This window comes from Caloenas nicobarica, chromosome 3, assembly GCF_036013445.1.
Source record: "Caloenas nicobarica isolate bCalNic1 chromosome 3, bCalNic1.hap1, whole genome shotgun sequence".
Lineage (NCBI taxonomy): Eukaryota > Metazoa > Chordata > Aves > Columbiformes > Columbidae > Caloenas > Caloenas nicobarica.
In genome coordinates, this window is record NC_088247.1 from 2,605,500 (window position 1) to 2,626,037 (window position 20,538).

At 42.1% G+C, this 20,538-nt stretch overlaps 1 protein-coding gene across 14 annotated transcripts in view; it reads left to right on the forward strand.

The window, feature by feature from the left end:
• HMBOX1 (homeobox containing 1) overlaps positions 1-20,538 on the forward strand; it is a 125,364-nt gene that overhangs the window by 87,393 nt on the left and 17,433 nt on the right. For 5 of the 14 annotated variants that reach the window (XR_010605894.1, XM_065630415.1, XM_065630421.1 and 2 more), the window contains 4 exons: positions 12,925-13,007; positions 15,168-15,263; positions 16,929-17,023; positions 17,199-17,300. Coding sequence is in view for 13 of the 14 variants with exons in the window: in XM_065630415.1 (XP_065486487.1) it covers positions 12,925-13,007; positions 15,168-15,263; positions 16,929-17,023; positions 17,199-17,300 (376 nt within the window). In the remaining variant the exon portion in view is untranslated. Of the gene's footprint in view, positions 1-12,924; positions 13,008-15,167; positions 15,264-16,928; positions 17,024-17,198; positions 17,331-20,538 lie in introns of all 14 variants that reach the window. The other 9 variants (XM_065630427.1, XM_065630418.1, XM_065630416.1 and 6 more) reach the window with 9 other exon arrangements.

Genomic DNA, 20,538 nt, shown 5'->3' on the forward strand with positions numbered 1-20,538 from the left:
GAGAAGCGAGATCTCACCGAGTTACAACGTTGTCTTCTCGCAGCATCAAAGCACTTGTCATACAAATGGGATTGAAAGTCTCTCTCTAAGTGCCCAGATGCTTTCAGCGCAGATGTAAAAACTCGCAGTTGCTGTTTACTGTGCAGGCAAATGTCATTTTTACTGGCTCCAGTAGCACCAGTGTGTGGGAGGATCTTTAAGACCCAATTTACCTCTTAACCTCCCATTTGCTTTTAAGAACATCTGCTGGCTCCTGCTCACAGACCCCATATTTCAGAGTGTACCCCTAAATATTACATGTGTGACATCCAGCTGTCCTGCTTGCCCGTGTGGTGATTTCATTTGACTGTACCCAGCATGTGAAGTGATGTTGGGACATTGCATAAGGAGAGGAGGCACAGAAACAACCTCAAATCAACCCAAGTTCCTATTAGCAAAACATAAGTGTGACATGGCAGGTCTGAGGAGCACCGTGAACAGAGTCACAGCCTGGTTGGGGTTGAAGGGACCTCTGGAGATCATCAGTCCAACCCCCCTGCTCACGCAGGGTCACCAGAGCAGATCACACAGGTCGGTCCAGGCGGGTTTGAATGTCTCAGAGAAGGAGACTCCACAGCCGCTCTGGGCAGCCTGGGCCAGGCTCTGGCACCTCCCAGCAAAGAAGTTTCTCCTCATGTTCACATGGACCCTCCTGTGTTTCAGTCTGTGCCCGTTGCCCCTCACCCTGGCGCTGGGCACCACTGAACAGAGTCTGCTCCATCCTCTGACACCCACCCTGAGATATTGATCCCATTGATCAGATCCCTCTCAGCTTCTCTTCTCCAGCTCAACAGCCCCAGCTCTCTCAGTGTCTCCTCATCACAAAGATGCTCCAGACCCCTCAGCATCTTTGTGTCCCTCCGCTGGACTCCCTCCAGTAATTCCTTGTCGTCCTTCAACTGGGGAGCCCAGAACTGGACACACAACTGCAGATGGGGCCTCCCCAGGGCAGAGCAGTTCGGGAGGAACAACCTCCCTCCCCCTGCTGCTCACACTCTATTGCAGCCATGGGCGTTCTTATTATTCACATAAATATGTAATTCCTTCTAAATCTTGCTAAGGTCTTCAGGGTACTTGGGAGAACTAATTATATACCTAGTTTCATTTTATATGCTAAACTGTGTTTAAAAAGTTGGAGGTCCCTTTTTCCTGAGTCTCATGAAAAATAATTACAAAGAACATTCTGTTTACCTTCCCGTCATTACTCCTTGTACATACTGCTATCAATATGCTGCTTATTTATCTTCTCTCTGAACTAAACAGTCATTCTCTTATCTCTTTTTGGATGGCGAGTCTTCCCTTGCCTCTAATGATATTCGTTGTCACTCCTCTCTGGACCTTTTCTATTTCTGCATTCAATTTTTAGTGACCCGGGGTAGCTGAGCAGGGACAGGGGCAGAACCGATTACCATATTTCCTGGGTGAATATTCCGGTTTATACAGGCGGCTGAATCTGATTCCTCTTGTTTTCTGACCTCCAGCCTAACGTCTGGGTTTTGCCGATCACTTTTGTGTATCGATTGCGAATATGTTTGCTTTGGGTGGTCCACAGGGATGTTTGTGTCTTTCTCCTGAACAGTTACAACTAATTTAGAACCAGTCACATAAGTCAGGAGTTTGAATTTGTTCTTCTCCGTCTGCATTACCCTGTTTTTTGTGAAGATAGCGAATGAAGTTCAATCGTGGGAGTGTTTAGATTTGAAATTCGCACCAATTCTCTGCTGCATTTGTATCCAATATAAATAATTCACTTTTCCAGAACATTAGTCAATGTAACTGTTAAAGCAAATCAGTTTCGGTCACAACTCTTCTGTTCGTACACCGAGGCGGTTGCAATGGGCTCTCCGTGATCATGTTGAGACCTCTAGATGCTGCTCGCTGTAAGGACAGCACAAAAGTCTAAGTTTAGTGCTGTGGCTTATCTCTCTTTGAGCTTTCTTCTATGCCAGCACTAGGCTTTCTGTAATCTTTCATGGTATTCTTCTTCCTATGACTGTTCCGTTTAATGTACGCAGAATGGAATAGTAACAACAAGCTCATATTAATTAGTTACGGTGTTATTTTCTTAGCCATGATTTCAGGAGGCAGGGAAAGTCCTGGCATATTTGTCACAGAAACTGCGCGAACATTCCGTCTACATTTTATATGCTGTAGAACGACTGTTCATTATAGACTGGAACAAAATTTCTTGATCGTATTACAACCCTTGTAAGGGTGACGTGTCTTTGGATGTGCTCTGGGACAGGGTATAACAGTTATAATCCACTGTCCCTCCATCCTGAAGGAGTTGAGACACTGCTGGGGAATGCACTTGCTCTTCGTGAGCAGAATCTGGGGACGTGTCGCAGGTAAGGCAGCGGCAATGACAAGCACAAGTGACCATAAAGCTGCAATCATTCCCCCTTTGGCTCTTTTTCAGAGTTTTGGGAAAGATCTGGACAGCCCTGGCCTGCCAGGGAGGATCATTCCAGGTCTAAGGAATAGTCATCTCTCACAGTGAGATTTCCCTGACTGGGGTGTAATACTACCCATGGAATAAACCCACTTCAGTGAATTACAAAAATTAACTTCTTGAGCGACCTGGAAAGCGTTGGGAAGGAATTAGCGATGAGGTTGGCACCTGGTCGCCTCTGGCTTCGGTGCGGGCGGCCGTCGGCGTGAGCAGCTCCGAGCACTCCTGGATTTGCCCATTTCTGGTTTTTAGATGCAAAGTGTTCTGCTGACTCTCACTGCAGCGCCTCTCTGAACAGAGTCCAAACCTACCTCAGCGAAAGGAAATTCTCCGCCATCTAGTAACAGATGGGAGGTCTTTATACAAGTAATAAACAGAGTCATTACGAGGAGAAGTGAGGGAGCAAAATTCCAAAGTACAACTCCTAAGTATGTTGCATCATGTATTTATGGGCTCTTGGTCAGGCTGTGGAGCACTTTAAACAGACTAAAAAGAACGCTTTGTCAGGCAAGCATATGGGCTTTAACCACAAAAGTCACTACCACATCCTAAATTCTTCTTTATCCTTTTTTTTTTTGTAGTCTGGGATGGCACAATTGACCTTTTTTTGTTTCATTTTCCTTTGGAACATGCGTAACTTTGAATTTGTTTTGATTTCTCTACTGTTTGCGAGGAACTCTGTCAACAGAATAAAAGACATGGATGCGTTCCAAAGAGCTTTTTTAATACGATTTACTTATAAAGAAAAAAAAAGATAAAATAAGCTACACAAGTACAAAACATATAGAAAGAGTCATCTGATTTGGTGCTGATTACGTCCATCGGCTGGTGCTCCTTCAGTTTTTAAGTGCTCCCTGATATTCTCTTAATCACAGGAGTGTTGGACTGGGGCTTCCAGTTTCATGTTCAGCTTCTCTTTTCCGTCAAACATTATTATATCTTTCTCAGAAAGTGATTAAATTCTCTATCTTAGAAGCAGGTATAGCCAAGGGTACAAAATCCCGCTGGGAGACCCGTGCCCAGCAGACTCTTACTATTTTAGCGGTTAGAAATCTACGTTCCCATGGCTGTTTGTGACCAGTATGTACCCATCCATATTGAATCAATATTATCATTTAACTAAAATAAATCCTTCCATCTCCCGTCTCCCGTGTTGGTCCCCTCCATGTATTTATGCTAAACCGTATCCTGATCTCAGCCTCGAGGTTTGCTCAGCTAAAACTTGCTCCATCTCTTGCAAAACGGGCTTTTCGTTCCTCTGGCATCCTACGATGGCTCCCTGAGATGTTCGGTTTGAAATTCATCTTTCTTGGAGGTGGAAGACCAGGATTGTATAATACTTAGTCCAGGTGAGGTTATTACCATGTTCAAGATCATCGAGTGTTTTTGTTCTTAAGATACTCCGGAGATGGTACCTGAGGAATAGCACTGATAACCACCTTTCAAGCCATTATTTTAAAGTTTCAGCCCTGTTCTTCGTTTCTTTTCTACCGTATCTCATAATTATGCTAATCTTTGTCTTTTCCAAAATTATGAATAATTTCCCATATGCTTTACTGAAGTCTAAAAATGATAAGAATTTGTTTTTTGAGACATAGAATATATAGTCAACAATTCTTCAGTTGTTTTTAGAGCATTACTACCAGTACTGTTCTAGCTGCGCTTCCCGATGAGATGAGACTGTCCTCAGGGAATTTGACTTTTCTGAGGTGGAGTGGCAATACTTTTGAGTCCTTGGAGCTTATTATTTCCAAGGTAATTATTTACAATCCTATTGGGGGGGGGGGGGGAAAATACATATATATATATAAAGTGGATAATAAACTCAACTATTTCCCCATGGATGGTGAATGGTCATTGAATAATCCACAAAAAATAAATAAAAAGATGTTGCTCCTGCCAGACTTGAGAAGTAGCACTCTCAAGGATCCATGAAGCGACCTCATTGCTTAAAACTTCCCTTAAAACTTCTTTGCTGTGACATCTACAAAAAGCCTCATGAAACTGGCCTTGGCACCATAGTAGCTTAATCAACTTGCGTGCTGGCCTATGCTAATTAATAATTTCTTGTTCTCGTTTGCTGATATCCATCTCGTTGCGTTGCATTTCGGTTGCAAGGCAGGGAGTAGATTGATGTTTAAAAACCAGCTTATTCTGCTTTGCGTCTGTACATTATTTATTAGAGTAACAGTTCTGGTCTAGATCTTGTAGATAACCGGGCGTTAGGAAAAATATAAGTACTGAGCCCAAAGTCAGAAGCTTTGATCCTGAACCTTTTGACTTCGGGCACTCGTTACCCTGCAAGAATTGGCCTTATTGTGTCTTCTGAATCCTGTAGGATCCTTTCGTTAGTTTAATCAGGTTTTTTTTTTTCTGAAAAAGCAGCAGCAGCAATGGTGGCGTCTAGGAGGTTCTAAGCTGAGCAGACCTGAGTCTGGTCCAATACTGGAAATTGAAAATAAAGACTTGTGGATCTTTGAGGAGAAGTGCTAGTGATGATGTTGGAGGTTGGCAGCTCATACAAAGCTTTATCACAAATCTCATGTTTGGTAATTTTCCTCTCCTGGAGGCTTAGGACAAAGTGGGACTACAAGCTTCACAGCCAGAAGGACTATAAAATTTTGAAAAACACGACCTTACCGATGCCAAACTGCGAACAACTTGAGGGACCTTACTGCTTACACTTGACATTCTGCACATACTTTTTTTTTTTTTTTGTGATTCAGTGCTGAACTTCCCATTAAAGCACAATTTTGAGGCAAGGATAGGCTGTTCTTCCAGAAATACCTTACTTTCGATGAGCAGAAAACGGAGAAAACTGAATCTGATGCATTTAATGGTTTTTTTTCGAGAGAGCAGAGAATAATATTTTGGATTGAGTCACGTGAAATCCAGATAAGACAATTTGCTGTTTATTTGTGTTGCCAGATAAAGCCTTGGAATCCTCTGTTGTCTTACACGTAGTATCTCTAATAACCATGGTGTCGATTAGAGGAACATCTCGTTGGAAAGGTGGGTCACGAGTGGGTGGGCTGATTTCTGCAGAGTCCCATCACTTCTTGGAGATGGTTCATCCATGGACTGATCTTGGTTTATTTTTGATTTCTGAGATCTGGCTAATCCAGAGGGTGGAACTTTGATAACTCGTCCCCTGTAGAAAGTTAAAAAAAATGTAGATGAGATGTTTGTTTCACGGTTGTCTTCATAAAGATCTTTTTTATCAAGCAGTTGAGTCCAGAGGATTTAATTCACATCAATTTCCCTGTAGTGCATAGGTCTCAATTTAAATATTGCAAGTAAATAAAGGAGAATAAGAGATACTATTATTCAGGCTTAGATGCCTTGTTAGGAAGAGCTTTGAAGGTGCTGTATGTTCACACCAACCTGTTGTTGAAATATTACTGAACAATTCTCACTTTATCATGTCTTGAAGCATTAGCTGCTTTCTGGTTTCAAAAATTTTTCCATCCTTTTTTTTTTCTTCCTTTTATTTTGTGAACAGTTTAGGTAACTACCTTGGTTTTGGGAGCCTGCGATACCATTAAGCTTAAGGATAGTCATAAAATTTTACCTGTTTTCTGCTGTCAGCGGCTTCAAGTCACCTTAAGCAGAAGGTGTGTTTCGAAATGCTAAAAACTGCAAATCTTTCTACTCAGAAGAGCTGTTGTGTCATTTCAAAAATATTCTTATCACCAAATCCAATTACAAGGAAGAGTAAATCGCCACCTCCGATGTCTTAACTATTCTTTTTTAAATTGTTAATTATCTTGCCAGTAGGGTGCTGTAGATTAGGAGACATAGATTATCTTTTGCAAGTATGAGGCTTTCAGAGCTATTATCAATTAATTCTGGTCTTAAACAAATTTTAGGATAATATTATTCATAATAGCTTGATAGGATTGTGTTGGTGCTCGAGACCACGGTCAAAACACTGAGAAAATTATTTTAGAAAAATTGGAAACTTGATGATGTTATAGTAGCTTTGAAGGTCATACAGTTTTACGCACTTCAGTGCAAGGTGTATTTTTGGCATTTTAATCTACATTGCAGAGTAGATTCCTGCTAGGAAACATCAGTTAAACGACTGTCTCGGAGTTTAGGCACTGATTTGTAAAACCAGAATAGAGTCAACTCAGTTGTACGAGGTTTTTATAACATGTAGTGAAATGACTGTGCAATTTATGTACACAAACACATACTGACAAGAGAAATAATTACAATTTATACAAGTCTGGTGCTCTAAGTGATCTAGTCCTGTTGAGATCTCATCTCCAGGTTTGCACTTTCCATGAAAAGAAGTAGAAGAATGAAGCATCTCTTCCAGTAAAAGACTTAAAAGCTGTTTTCTCTCTAGACGGAGCATGGCCATGCCCTGGGGTGAGCGCTCAAGCTAGGAATGAGATGGAGATTTTTGAAGAACGAGCATTTTTACAGTTTGGTTCCAAAGCTTATTTAAAGTTGGGGTAGATTCTGCGTTGGATAAAATCCTAAATTCTGATGTTGGGACTGGATATCTCTGTAGGTTGAACCTGGACTTAATGCCAGGATTGCGGAGAAACCTCTGGTGAGATAAAGAGTCCTGCAGCATTTTGTTCAGTCCTTAAATTCCACCGCCCTACGAGAGCCCCTGGATAAATGATAGTGCTGTAGGGAAAACAGGAGAGAGCCGTAGCGATCGCCTTCATCAGTGTGTTTTGGGGGCTTGGGATTTTTATTTAAATTCATCTTTTGCCTGGATGGAAGGTCTAGTTGAGCTGGTGCTGTAGGAACGTCTAGACTGGAGTTCATCTGCTCGCACCCCGAGAGCTGCGGTTCCATCCCCGGCCGATCTCAAGTGGAAAAGGACCTCGCCAGATGTTTCCTGTAGCGACTAAACTGGTGGTTACATTTTGCAGAGCTGGGAGGAGAAGATGGTGTTGTCAGTGTAATTCTCAGCTCCATCAGAGTTTATCTGCAGAGACGATATCTTTGAGCTTTAATTTTGCTGTCTAGAATAGAAATAACTTTACTATATATTGCAGTGCACACCGTTTATTTGACACACATGCCATTATTATAGAATCTGTAGAAATATCAGTAGATAAAATGGATGGTGTCATCTGCTGACCTCGCTGACAATGGCATTAGTGACATTCTTGGCCAGTATTTACTGGGAAATAAACCAGTCATTACACTTCCCGATGAGATTATGCTTTGAATGTCACTTCTCTGTCTCATGCCACGCAGCGATAAGATCTCGGGCACAGATGACAGTCGGACTTCAGAAATATTTCCATTGATTTGACAGCCTGAATAATAGTTCTGTGAAAAGCCACAGCAACCGAAACAATGACCTCTTGCTACTGGGTCATACTGCGTTGATAAATATACTAATGAGTGATAAAGTAGGTAATGACATTCGAGTGTTTCATGTAACTCGTCAGTGGAAAGCGGAGGTGCTGTTCGAAGAGAAGAGAGCAGCTCGTGCTCTTGTGGGTTTTGAGACAGCAGAAGGTTTGGCAGGGAGCTCAGTCCCTGGTGGCAGCAAGATCTTCTGTTCCTCACCAGGGGTCAGATGGGAACCGGAGAAATGGGCAGTTCTTGTTTTTTCCATCCGTCCCTGGGCCGGTCGCCGAGCCCGTCGCTCAGGCTTTGCTTTCGGCGTGGCTTGAAGAGAGCTGCTCTTGGAGGAACCGGTCCCAGCTCTGTGCTCCCCACAAAAAGGGAATCAAGGGGAGAGGATAGAGCTATTCCTTTGTGCTTAAATTGTGTTAAGCTGGACTGCAGCCTGAGCCTTGTGAAAGATGGTCTTGGATGGAGGAGATGCTGGTGGATGAAAGATTGGCCACGACCCGGCCATGTGCGCTGGCAGCCCAGAAACCACCCGTGTCCTGGGCTGCGTCCCCAGCAGCGTGGGCAGCAGGTTTGGGGGGATCCTGCCCCTCTGCTCCGCTCTGGTGAGACCCCCCTGCAGTGCTGGTCCAGCTCTGGGTCCTCAGCACAGGACACACATGGAGCTGCTGGAGAGGGGCCAGAGGAGCCCCAGAAATGACCCGAGGCTGGAACAGCTCTGCTGGGAGGACAGGCTGAGAGAGCTGGGGGGTTCAGCTGGGGAAGAGGAGCTCCCAGGAGACGTGATTGTGGCCTTTCTGTACTTGAAAGGGGCCGATGAGAAAGATGGGGACAGACTTATAAGCAGGGCCTGTTGCGACAGGATAGGGGGTGGTGGTTTTAAACTAAAGGAGAGAGATTCAGGCCAGACATGAGGAAGAAATTGTTTGTGCTGAGGGTGGTGAGAGCCTGTCCCAGGTTGGCCAGAGAGGTGGTGGCTGAACCATCCCTGGAGACATCCCAGGCCAGGCTGGACGGGGCTCTGAGCAACCTGAGCTGGTGCAGATGTCCCTGCTCATGGCAGGGGGGGCACTGGGGGAGCTGGGAAGGTCCCTTCAACACAAACCGTCCTGTGATTCTATGAAGCGCACTGGGACATTTCACTCGCTTTGATGGAAATGGAAACTCAGAGGTGCAAACACACAAAGTTCAGTAAGGGAATGAACTTACAGCATGTCCACTTTTCTTCAATAAATATCCATCCGTGTATTCTGCTCTCCTTTTAATTGCAAGGTAAATTATTCTTCTTTCAGCGCCATTGCCCTGGTGTCCACGTACCTGAATTACCTCACCTGGAGTGTCTGTAATTCTGCTGTAACAGCTGACCCGCAGTGAATTGTTACCCTGCAACACATTTCACCCTATATACTCTGAATCATTTCCACACTTTGAAGCTTTAACCAATACGTGATACTCTAAACTAAGCCTTTGCCCACCCACAGTCTTTTGAGCAGTTCTGGGTGGTTTTATCGGTGAAAAAGCACCGAACCCGTCCGTCCTTCCGCTGCTCCATAGCTTGGCTCCTTTCAAACACTTCCCTGGCAGCTGCAAAGCTGATACAAAGCAGCAAAACTTCCACTGTGGATTATCAGGAGCGCTACTGAGGCATTGCTTAATGCATCTGATATCTAAGCCTGGATAACAGAAGCTCTACAGCCAAGCAAAAAAAAAAGAGAGAGAGATTGGCAGCTGTTGCAGGAATTCAGATGGGGCACCTTGGTAAAGAGTTGGGGGGATGCGTTTACTCCCCTTACAGAGCCCGCGGCTGAGATGGATTCTCTTTCCGTCATTGTCCTAAGCACATTATCCCTGAAAGAAAGAGGGTTTCTCTGAACCTGCAATTTTTCTAGGCTTCAGTGTTATTGAAATGAAACCGCTTCAAGGATATCTACATTCTTTACCATCGTATGGATTCTCGATCTCATGTAAATGATTTGGCCACTTTTCATTTTAATCCTCCACTGTCATTTTGCACAAAAGAGATCATTTGGTTTCTTCGTTGAAGGTATTCAGCTGACAGCTACCCTTTGTCTAGAAAGCAGTGTGCCATTGCAGGATTTACTTGTGCCTGCTCTTTTTCTTTTTTTCTTTTTCTTATAATTTCATATTGCTTTACATTTTTCATCTGGAGTTTTCAGGAACTGTGAACAGGCTGCGGTTTGTAGCTGCGAAGAGAAACTCAGACGTGCCTCATTCTTTCCCTGGCCCTTAGCACGAGTATACCTGACAGATAAGTAACAAAACTGGAGAGAGATTAATTAATTTCCTGCTTGCAAGAAGAACCATAGTCCAAAAATTCACAGTGTGTTGACAGCTTCTACATGAGCAAACCAAACCAGTCAATGATGAAGTATTGAATTTTTTGCCGTGGTTTCCCTATCTTGAAAACCCAGTTACTCTCAGCTACTTTCCAGAAATGTTGGGAAGTTTTAAATGTGTTTTATGTCATGATATGTCACCCGCAAGTCCCGTTAGAACATCGAGATAAGTGATGGGGATGAAATGTGAGTGTGTATATGGAGAATTTGGAGGTTGAGGATGAAAATCAGTTCTTATGCTTGAAGTTCTATATTTTTGGTTACTTGTAGCTATGAGACCTTTTTCCTTTAAGACTTGAAACTCCTGAGCACGATCTCTTCTGTGATAAAACCAGCTGACAGTCTCTGCCAAAGGTTAAAAGCACAACGTGGTGATGGAGAAAAGAATATTATCAGGAGAAGTCGAGAAGAAAGTCCAGTTTGGGGAGCATGAGTTGAGCGATGGACAAGTTCATAGTCAGCCTGAATATATGGGAAAAGGAGGAGGCACATCATTAATGTGGGTGAGGAACAAACCAGGAGATGGAAGGAGAGGCAGGTACTAAAATTACTACAGAAATCAAATTTAATTACTTAGTTTCCTTCCAGCTCCCCTCTCATACCCACTTCACTTCATGATTTCCATGAAAATGTCTTATCTACCAGGAGAGCTGCCTCAAAACTGCTCAATTTTTTTTTATTCAGTTGTAAAACCTTGTAAGATAAGAATTACTGTTTCAGTAGCGAGTTTTTTAAATCGCAAAAGTGATTGGACTAAATGGTTGGCTCTTGTGTTGTCTTTTCTTCATTAATTGGTATCTCAGTTTCTTGTGTCAATGGGCAGTTCAAGTACACACCATTTCTTAATCTTTTGTAATTTCTTCCATATTGTCCAGCAGTTTGTGATCGCAGATGATCTAAATCCATAATATCGCAAGATATCAGGGTTTCACCTCCTGGTTTTATTATATCACCTTGTAGATCCATCAGGTTTTCTAATTTTATGGGGTTTCTTTTGTGGTGTCTGTTCCTGACTTTTGACAAATATTAGAAACAGGATAATGTTCAGCAAAGGGAGGCCCTAAAAGAGCTATTATGGCTACCAAAATTTGTGGGGTTAATTTTTGTACACAGCAGTGATGACCTGGATTCCTGATCAGGATTTCAGTTCATACGAAAACTTCGTGTAAGTAATAGCACAGCAATTTCCAGCTGTGATGTCTCGATGTTCCTGTATCTCATGGCACTTAAAAAAGAAATAGTTCTTGTAGGTGGGAGAGCAGCTGGACTGGGGTCTCGAGCTTCTGCTTCCATCACTAACTACTAGGAAAAACATTTTCTGGTCTGTTTTCCAAGCTCTCCATTCTCCAGAAAAACCACTTTTGTACAGAACGTCACCCCTTTGGACAGAAATTTGCATGTTAATATAGACGCATATATCACTTAAAATGACATAATAATAAAAAGGGTGATATGTGTGGAAGAGGAAAGAATATATTTTAAAAAAATTCCTAGAGACTGGGAGTAGTGCTGGAAGTGGGGGGGATGAAAATCAAGTGGAAGGACATTAACAGTGCAATTAACTGTGCTAATTGCAATTTCTTGTAGTCAATGAGTAGTAAGTTTGGAACAGGACCGTGTTTGGGGTAGCTGTAAATAACGCTGTGAACAATGGGGTGAAGAAATAGCGGCTAAAATTCAAAGTGAATGTTCAAAATGTGTATTTACAGTGAACTGATCGAAACTGGAAGTGAAATAGTGAGATCTGCATTAATAGCGCTTACTCAGAATAAAGCTGGACAAGGAAAAGGTGCCGTATGGAGCAGAATTCAGGTTTCCATAGAACGTAACTGTGCTGGGGAGGAGAAATATGGCCATGGAAAATAATAATTGCCTAAATATGCCTGACTCTCCTGCTACCAAATGATCTACAATGAAAGGAAATCTCTTTATTTTCCAATTCAGAGCAGCTGTGCAACAGCTGAACCTGCTGCTGATCAAAGTTGATCAAAGAATTCGTAGGATTATATATTACGGACAATCTACAGTAGAAAAATTGTAGTAGTCGCTGCTTATGGCACGCTTATCAGAGTCCATTGAAGTAAACAGGACTTTTTGTTGTTTGTAATGCAAATCTGATAAGCTCTGTCGAATGGAAATCGGTTCATTAAAATTTGTAAAGCACTTAAATGAAGTGAAAGAGAAAACAGTTTAACTCTTAGAGGGTGTTTACTGCATATAAAGTGCAAGAAAATCACAATTATTCAGAAAAAAATAGTGTTAAGATATGCTGTACTCGGTTCTGCAGAAAATTTAGAATTTTTGTATTGTGATTTAAAAAGAAAACTAGTCTAACTCTAGAAATCTTGCTATATCACTGTGTAATTTTGTCTGTACAGTCTTCATACCTTACGTAAAGCACACAATGTGTGCAATATATATCCAAGTATTTATGTACATGTGTATATATTAACCCAGGGATCAAAGTAAATATTGAACAGCTCCTTCATTTGTACGATGCCGCCTAAGTTGGGGGTGTATGTCAGGAAAAAAAAAGAAATAAATGATAATAACCAAAAGCAGAGGCATGGCCTGTGGTGTCTTCTGATATGATGCTTCACCTGATATTTGTGGCATTACCTGCTTCATTCTATGTCCTACTACAATATTCCGAATACCAAGTTAACCCCTTTTAGTGAAGCTGCTTTGGAGGCTTCATGCTCTGATTTCTGAAAAAAACCTTTTTTTTATTTTCCCTCCTTGCAGTTACTTCAATGAGAATCAATATCCAGACGAGGCAAAGAGAGAAGAAATTGCCAACGCCTGTAACGCAGTTATACAAAAGCCAGGTGAGGAGCTGATCACCGTGTCCTTTCCAAAGGCAAATGCAATTAGATTTCTATCTCCTGCTAAATTCAGCACATCTCATTTTATGGCTTTTCCTAACAAACATAGTGCTCTCAACTAGTAGCAGGTTTCTTCTTGAATATTCTATGACTCTTGTTGTTTGGAGCTGCCGTACTTGGATAAACATGATGGTCAATGCAATTTTCAAACCTAAATGCTGATGTCTGCAGCTGAAATTCCCACCAGTTGAGATATGAAGTGCAAGTTGTGCATCTGAACATTTCATTTATACAGCTTTGTAAATGGTATTGCTGAGAAAATAAATATGTCTGAAAGATTTTCATTCTTTACATTAAGTTATTTCAAAGTACTCACACTCAGTAGCGATCTGAGAATTTTATTACACTCCGTGAAAGTGGATTTTGCTGTTTTCTTTTTACAAGTAGGAAATTTTAGGTTCACAGACTGAGGCTTGCTGGAGAATATACAGCAGGCCCTTGGAAGAATAAGAAGCACAACTTTCCTGTCTGTTGGTTTTCTTTACCACTTCTAGACAGTGGATTTCCTACTAGAATCTGTGTATTAATGGAAGAGCTTGTATTTGGGTCAACAATTTGCATTTTCCCTGTTCCTGGAGAAGTTTTACTTGTAGAGGAATATGAATATTCAGTGTACTATTAGTGGATGCACCTGCCTGTGCTTAGTTTTGCTAACCAAACATTTACATAGTTTTCAGAACTGGTAAAATCTAAATAGATCCAAACTACATAACCAGAATAAAAATGAATGCAAAAGCAAGCTAAGGCACGACTCCCGAACGTTGGGACAGTTACAGGACAACACAGAATCAGAACAATTTAGGCTGGAAGTGACTCTGGAGAACATCTGGTCACGCAGAACCAGCTGAATATGGTTGCTCGGGGTTTTATTCATTCAATTTTGAATATCTCCAAAACCAGAGGTTTTCCCACCTCTGGGCCCTTGTTCCACGACGTCGAGCACTCTCATGGTAAAATACTTTTTCCGAATACCTGGTCAAAATTTCTGGTGTTGCCTCTTTTCATCATGGAAGCAGAAAGATCTCTTGGGTAGAGCACCAAAGAGGTTCAGGATTTTATTCCTTCTGGTTGGTTTAGCACTTTTGAACAAACCTCTTAAACACTATCTCAGGTTGGTAAAAAATTGCAAGTGGCACTGATGTAAAGCATTAAGAAACAGCTTAGCTATAATATCTATTTCCAGATTTTTCTTTTTCACTTCTCTCTCCTTACTTATTTAAGTTTGCATTCAATTACATGAATGTTTTGTATGCTGAATAAATAAACTCTGAGAAACAGTCTGAAGCAGGGGAGTCTCATCGCCATGCAGCCTGCAAACGACTGATGATGCAGCCACATTGAATATTTTATATTATATAGGGTCAAGGCCAACGGACGAGGTTTCCATGATGTCCTTGCAATGCTGAAACCCTCCAGTCTTCCCTCTTCTGTGGTGATGAGAAACAAGAATTGTTTTCCTATAGCTGGCTGGTGATTGTTGGAATTTTTTTTTTTTTTTTGCTAGTTTAAGTGTAAAACTCCAGCGATCTGGTTTCCAACATCCACCCCCATCTCCTAAAAGATCACAAATGTCCTGGCACGACTGGAAGGGTGCGATTAGTGCTGCGGCAGCGCGAGAGCAGCTGGTGGCGGAGAGGAAGAAAAGCAGATTATGGGGGGGGGATACAACATTTATTCATTCATTTTGCTGCTGAAGAAAACACGTTATTGAACTACATCCTCGCGGCACATAGAAGAGCGCTCGCTCAAGGGGATGCGATTTGCAGCAGGGCTGCGAATTGAATTTGAGGTTTTTTCGAATCTCAGTTTTGTGCTTGAACTAGCAAAGCAGCCCTCTCTTCTCCCACGGCTCTGGATTTCCTCGATTGAAGCTGCAAAGAAATTCCTGTATTTCAGATTTTTTTTTTTTTAAAAAAAAGAAGAAAGGCTACTTTTTTTTTTTAGAGGAATATTTGGCATTTATTGCCATAGCATCTGCGCACAGTACTCTGATTCATAGAAAATTCACTTTATTCTCAGTAGCTTTTCAGGGACCTACCTCTAGAACCTAGTGAGTAACAGTGCTGTATTTGATTTTTTTTTTTCCCCCCGTTACTTCCATAGGAAAAAAGTTATCGGATTTGGAGCGAGTTACCTCCCTGAAAGTGTACAATTGGTTTGCCAACAGAAGAAAGGAAATCAAGAGGCGAGCCAATATCGGTAATGTATCAGAGCACCTGCTTTCAAGGTTTAGTACATAGGCTTGCTCATGAGAGATGGAAATTACGTAAGATTATATTAATGAAAGCACTAGAGGTTCTGACATTCATAGTAGAAATGTGGAGGAATTATTGAAATGAGTCTCTTGCTGCTCCAGATTTTTTTCTAAAATATGGGTAGAGGATTTAATTTATAGAATTCCATCGTCGATACAGGAAAAACGGTGCAGTCACCAAGTTTTACTGGAAGATCAGTTTTAAAAACCAAAGTGCGAGTTCTGTTGGTGGAAGGAGCATCATATTTCACCATGCTTGGATTCCTTGAGTATCCAAAGTAAAATCTAAAATAAATATCTGCATTGGAAATGAGGGAAATTGAGCTGATTGCAGCTTCACAACCTTAGCACGCTGTTGAAATGAGAAGTGGCTGTCGTGAAGAGGTTTTATCTGGTGTTAAGTTTCCCTGCGTGTGTGTCCCACTGAATTGCGCTTGTTCCTTCAGCCAGAACCTGGGGGTGTTTTTCTTACCGCCATTCCTGAGACCCGCCCAGGGATCTAAGAGTCCAGATGAGTTGTTTTACAACTCAGATACAACCAGGAGGACCAAAGGTTCTGTAGACCAAGTGTTTATTCTGGTTACACCTGTGCTCCTTATTGCTTTCCAAGGGGTTGCACAGTGGCAAGCGGCTGGAACAAAATAATAATTTTTCTTGATGATCAGGGTAAAATAAAAACCACCTCCGAGTTAGTCCTGTGGGTTCTCCGAGTGAGTAGCTCATCATAAGAAATTTAGAAGCAACTCTAAACTTGTAGACCTTCTAATAAGAATAAACAGAAGACATTTTAATGAGAAAAAACGCACATTAGTGGCCAGGACTCAAGGAACTTCTGCAGTGCCTGCAAAATTTACTTACTTTTAGGTACTATGCAGGATTGCGTTCGCAATACATAGATGAACAGAGATCCACACCTGATTGTTCACCAGTATTTTTGCGAAAGTCAAATGCCCTTTTGCTGCCCGCTGCTTTTTGCCATATTTGTGAATAAGAAAAATGTCTTTTTGTATCATGTAATGTGTTACTTGAAATGTAACCTGAATTTATTTTTTCTCAAAATGAAACCTACCTGTCGAAGGGCAGGGGGGGAACACAGCAAAGTTGGTCCAAGGTGGCTGGAGTTAAAGCTGGAGATTAAGAACCAAAGGGAGCTTTAGCTGCATGGATCCTACTGGAAGATGAACATACGTGTGTTTGTACATCCCTTAAGTGCTTTGAAAAAATTGTCCATCTGTTTTCAGACACTCCCCTCCCGCCCTCAAGTCCTACCAGTCCAAACTATGTGGGAAGATCTCCAGGGAATGCCTTTGCCACTCCAGTGCATTAGAAATTAAGCGAATTTCTAGTAGAAATTAAGCTAGTTTCTCATAGGACTGGCTGGAAAACAAGGATTCTTACTCGCAAATAAATCTGTTAGTTGGCAGGGAAGGATTTCAGGCAAACCAGCATCTGTACACGTGTTACCTTCCCCAGTACTAGAGAGTGAAGAAGAGGCTGAGAACTAACTCTGTTCTTTTCAGTTATTCTAATTTCTTGGGAAAAAAAAAGTAGTCGCTTTTAATTACTCTAATGCATCAGATAAATTAGGGATCCATTTGCTTTTTTCGAAGAAGCAGCAATCCTGGAGAGCCATGGAATAGATGTACAGAGTCCGGGAGGTCATTCCAACAGTGACGACGTGGATGGCAATGACTACTCGGAGCAGGTGAGCCCAAAGAGGGGGAGTTCTCGCGTGAAGAGGCCTCTCGCAAGTCAGATATCTCGCATTTTAATTTTGCTTTCATGTAATTGTAATGGGGAAAGTGGAAGAGCACAGCTCCCCTGTTTGAATGTCTTGAGCAACCAGTATTCACCCACATGGATTTATTGTCATACAACAGGACACTTGGCAAGTACGCAATGGGGAGGAGGAGGGAAGATGTTCAGAGGGAGGCAGAGAAGCAGAGAAGGTAGAAGAAGACAGGAGGATCTGCTCCAAACAAGCAAGTTACACCATTCACACCACACGCAATGTATGAAAAACGTTAGGAGAGCGTTAACTCGCCCAGCGCACCACGAATAACTTGCGCTCTCCTTAACCCTGGCACTGTGTTCTAGTTATCCGTACTTGAGAAAGGTTGTACAGATTTTAACCGTTCCTCCTAAAAATCAGGCACCAACGTGCTTCCCTGCAAAACCGTGCGTTCCTCTCGCACCTGCTATTTCTTTCTGCAAGAAATGTCTCCGTTACAGCCTGTGCCGCAGCCTCTGTGAGTTGTTGATCTGGCACCAGGCGAGCGCAGCAGCGAGCCCCTGCCCCACACACTTTATACATATATTTCTATATACACAGGCCCCTGCCCTGTACCCTTTCTAGTCCCTTTTGTCACCCTTGCCCAGCGAGATCCCGAGCACCCTCCTGCAAGGTGCTGAGCACCCTGTTTGTCTGTGGCAGCACCTTATGGGAGCGGCTCAGGATCCGTCCCTAAGACACTGACAGACAAAGGGTGAAGGGTGGGGGGAATTAAATTGATTAAATAAAGTTTGACGTTTATTTGGCCCCGTACCTGTTCCATGTTGTTCTGCTACAATGTGCCACTATTTGGATTGTTTACCTATTTGTCTTTTTTTTTTTTTCTTTCTTTTTGCATTTTAACTCTTGCCTATTCTCTTATTTTTCTTGGTTATTTTTAACCCTTGACAGCGGCTTCTTTTTTAAATTCTCTAGCAAAAGAATACCCCTTCCCGCACTCTGAGCCCTCACCTACCCTAAAGTTGGTGACCCTTCCTTCACACACCTTCCTGACAGGTATTGCACCCCCTTCCCAATTTTCCTTCAGGTGTCAGTGTTGGCCAAACCCCCCCAGGGCTGTGGGTGAACTTATCGGTTCACTTATTAGTTCTGGTTTTTGACAGGAGCCGTGTTCTGTGCTACACCCAACGGCTGGGGTGGGCAGATCGCTTTTAATTACCTCATTTGGGAGAAATCGGTAGGTCTCGCTTTATTAAAAGCGGAGGGAGTGGAAGAGCATCGGAGTGGCCTGGAATGAGTCCCTGGCACACGTGGCGCTGGCCCCGTACGGCAGATTGGTCTGGCAGGGGTATCCTCAGCCCCTCTGGTTCTGGTGGCCATTAAATCCCTTTTTACAGGTCATCGCCAGCAGATTTGGTGGAACCAACTTTGCCAGAGAGGCCGCTCTCTGACCGATATAAAATATTTCAAAATTGCTGCCGAGCACAGATTAACTGTCAGTCAGATACAGGGCCTGAATCCTGAGGTGAAGCGTTACATAGACTCCCACACTATGTTTTTCTTCCGTTTGTTACCCAAAATACTTCGAAAAGTGAAATAAATTGGTTATTAAAATTTAAAGATCTTTGTTTAGAGTCCTTAAGAATTACATTTCTCAGTAATCTCTATGAAGTTTAATTAGGTGTTAGCAGTGAAGCAGATTAAATGGCAAACTCTCCTGATGACCATTTAACATCCCTTAGCTGTTAAAACCATAAATTCTGTTTTCCACAGTGACTCTTCTTAGTAAAGTTTAAAATCAGACTTCATCCAAATACTAATGAAGTGACTAAACCTCCAGAAGTCAGGGCTTTGTAAATCTTGCCATGGTAAAGAATACTGAGGGGACCTTAGAGCGCGTGCACGTGACACTATTTGCCATGCATTTGTTGTAAATGAGCATATTCCTTTAAATAACCTCAGAATTTTACCAAATCCTGGCTTTCCTGTCCCTCTCAGCGTTTGCCACCTGTCATCTTAATTTAAAAACACGTAACACGCATTTTAAATCTCACAAGTTCGTCACTTAAAGGCTGTTGGAAGACTGATAAATGTTTATCATTTCCTTTCTGCAAATTTAAAAAAAAAAAAAAAAAAAAGGTGAGATCGTGCTTTGTTAACTATTAGTGCCCCCTTTTAAAGAGAGGGAAACACTGTGATTTTACCCAATGTCCCGGAAGAATTAATTTGACAGATGGGATTAGAGATTAGATATTGCTGGTTCTCCTTCCTGTTGTTCAAAACCAGGCCCTGTTTCTGATGTAGGCTGAGAAGGATGCGCAGCTCACTATAAAATTTATGTTAGAATTGTCGGAGTTTTAGGTCTGCTATTATACGGCTGTTGCACACCTGTACAAGGCAGCCCTTGGTCATTGATTTTGAAAGTTTTGCTGCAGTCCTGTAGCACCAATTTCTCTGTATTGCTTCCCAAGCCATCAACACAGTGCTCCTCTTACAGCTGAGAGACTTTGCTCTTTAGAAAATAGATGAAGAAGTATATATATAAAAATATATATATACTAAAAAATATATATATATCTGGCACGTAGTTCAGTGGACTGGAGAACCTGGCAATATCTTCACCTGGATATTTGAATTATTCCAGTCCCCAGAAATCATTGCACTGTTGTTCTTAGCAGTCTAGGAGTTTTTCAGCATCTTTTTCCCTATATATTCTTTTTTTTTTTTTTTTATAGTAGCTTCCAGCCTCTGGAAATCAGTAGTTTGAGAGGCTTCCTGAGCCAGGCAATGTATCTCCTTTTGATAGTTTCTAGTGGACTAATTTTCCCTGAGCTTGTCCATCCCCCACCTTTTAAAGCCATTTGTACTTCCCATAGCTGCTTTGGAATATATTGTCATTCCAGCGAGTTCCCCTGCTCATTAGATCATGAAAAGTCCCAAACGATTGTTCTTTATTTACTAATTATTTGTAATAAACATTTAGCATATCAACCATCAGCCATTTCTTTTCCAAACCGAAAAACCTGAGTCTGTTTGGCCTCCCCTCCTAAGGAATCCACCCCACACCTCTTCCCCTGGGCCGTTCTCTCTACCTTTTCGATTCTATTGTGTCCTCTTTAAATGGGATGAGCAGAACTGTATATTCAAAACCTAAGCATAGCATGAATCTGTGCGGTGCGTAATAATTCCTGTCTTAGTTTGGTTTCCCGACACACCGTGTGTCTCACTCCTATCTTTAATATTTTCCTCAGAATATCCCCTCCCCACTCAAATTCCTCTTGAAAATTTGGTACGCCACTCCTTGGCCCGTTGACCTTTGTCTGCACAGTGAGGGAAATCAGTCCTATATCCATTTTGTCAATTCCTATCGATTTTTCACTTTCTCCCCCTGTAACGAATGCGCAATTTGCTGCCCCATGTCCATTACTTCACACAGTAGTTTTACCGGCCGGTTTTGTGCTCCCGGAGTAACGATGCTTCTCTCTTCT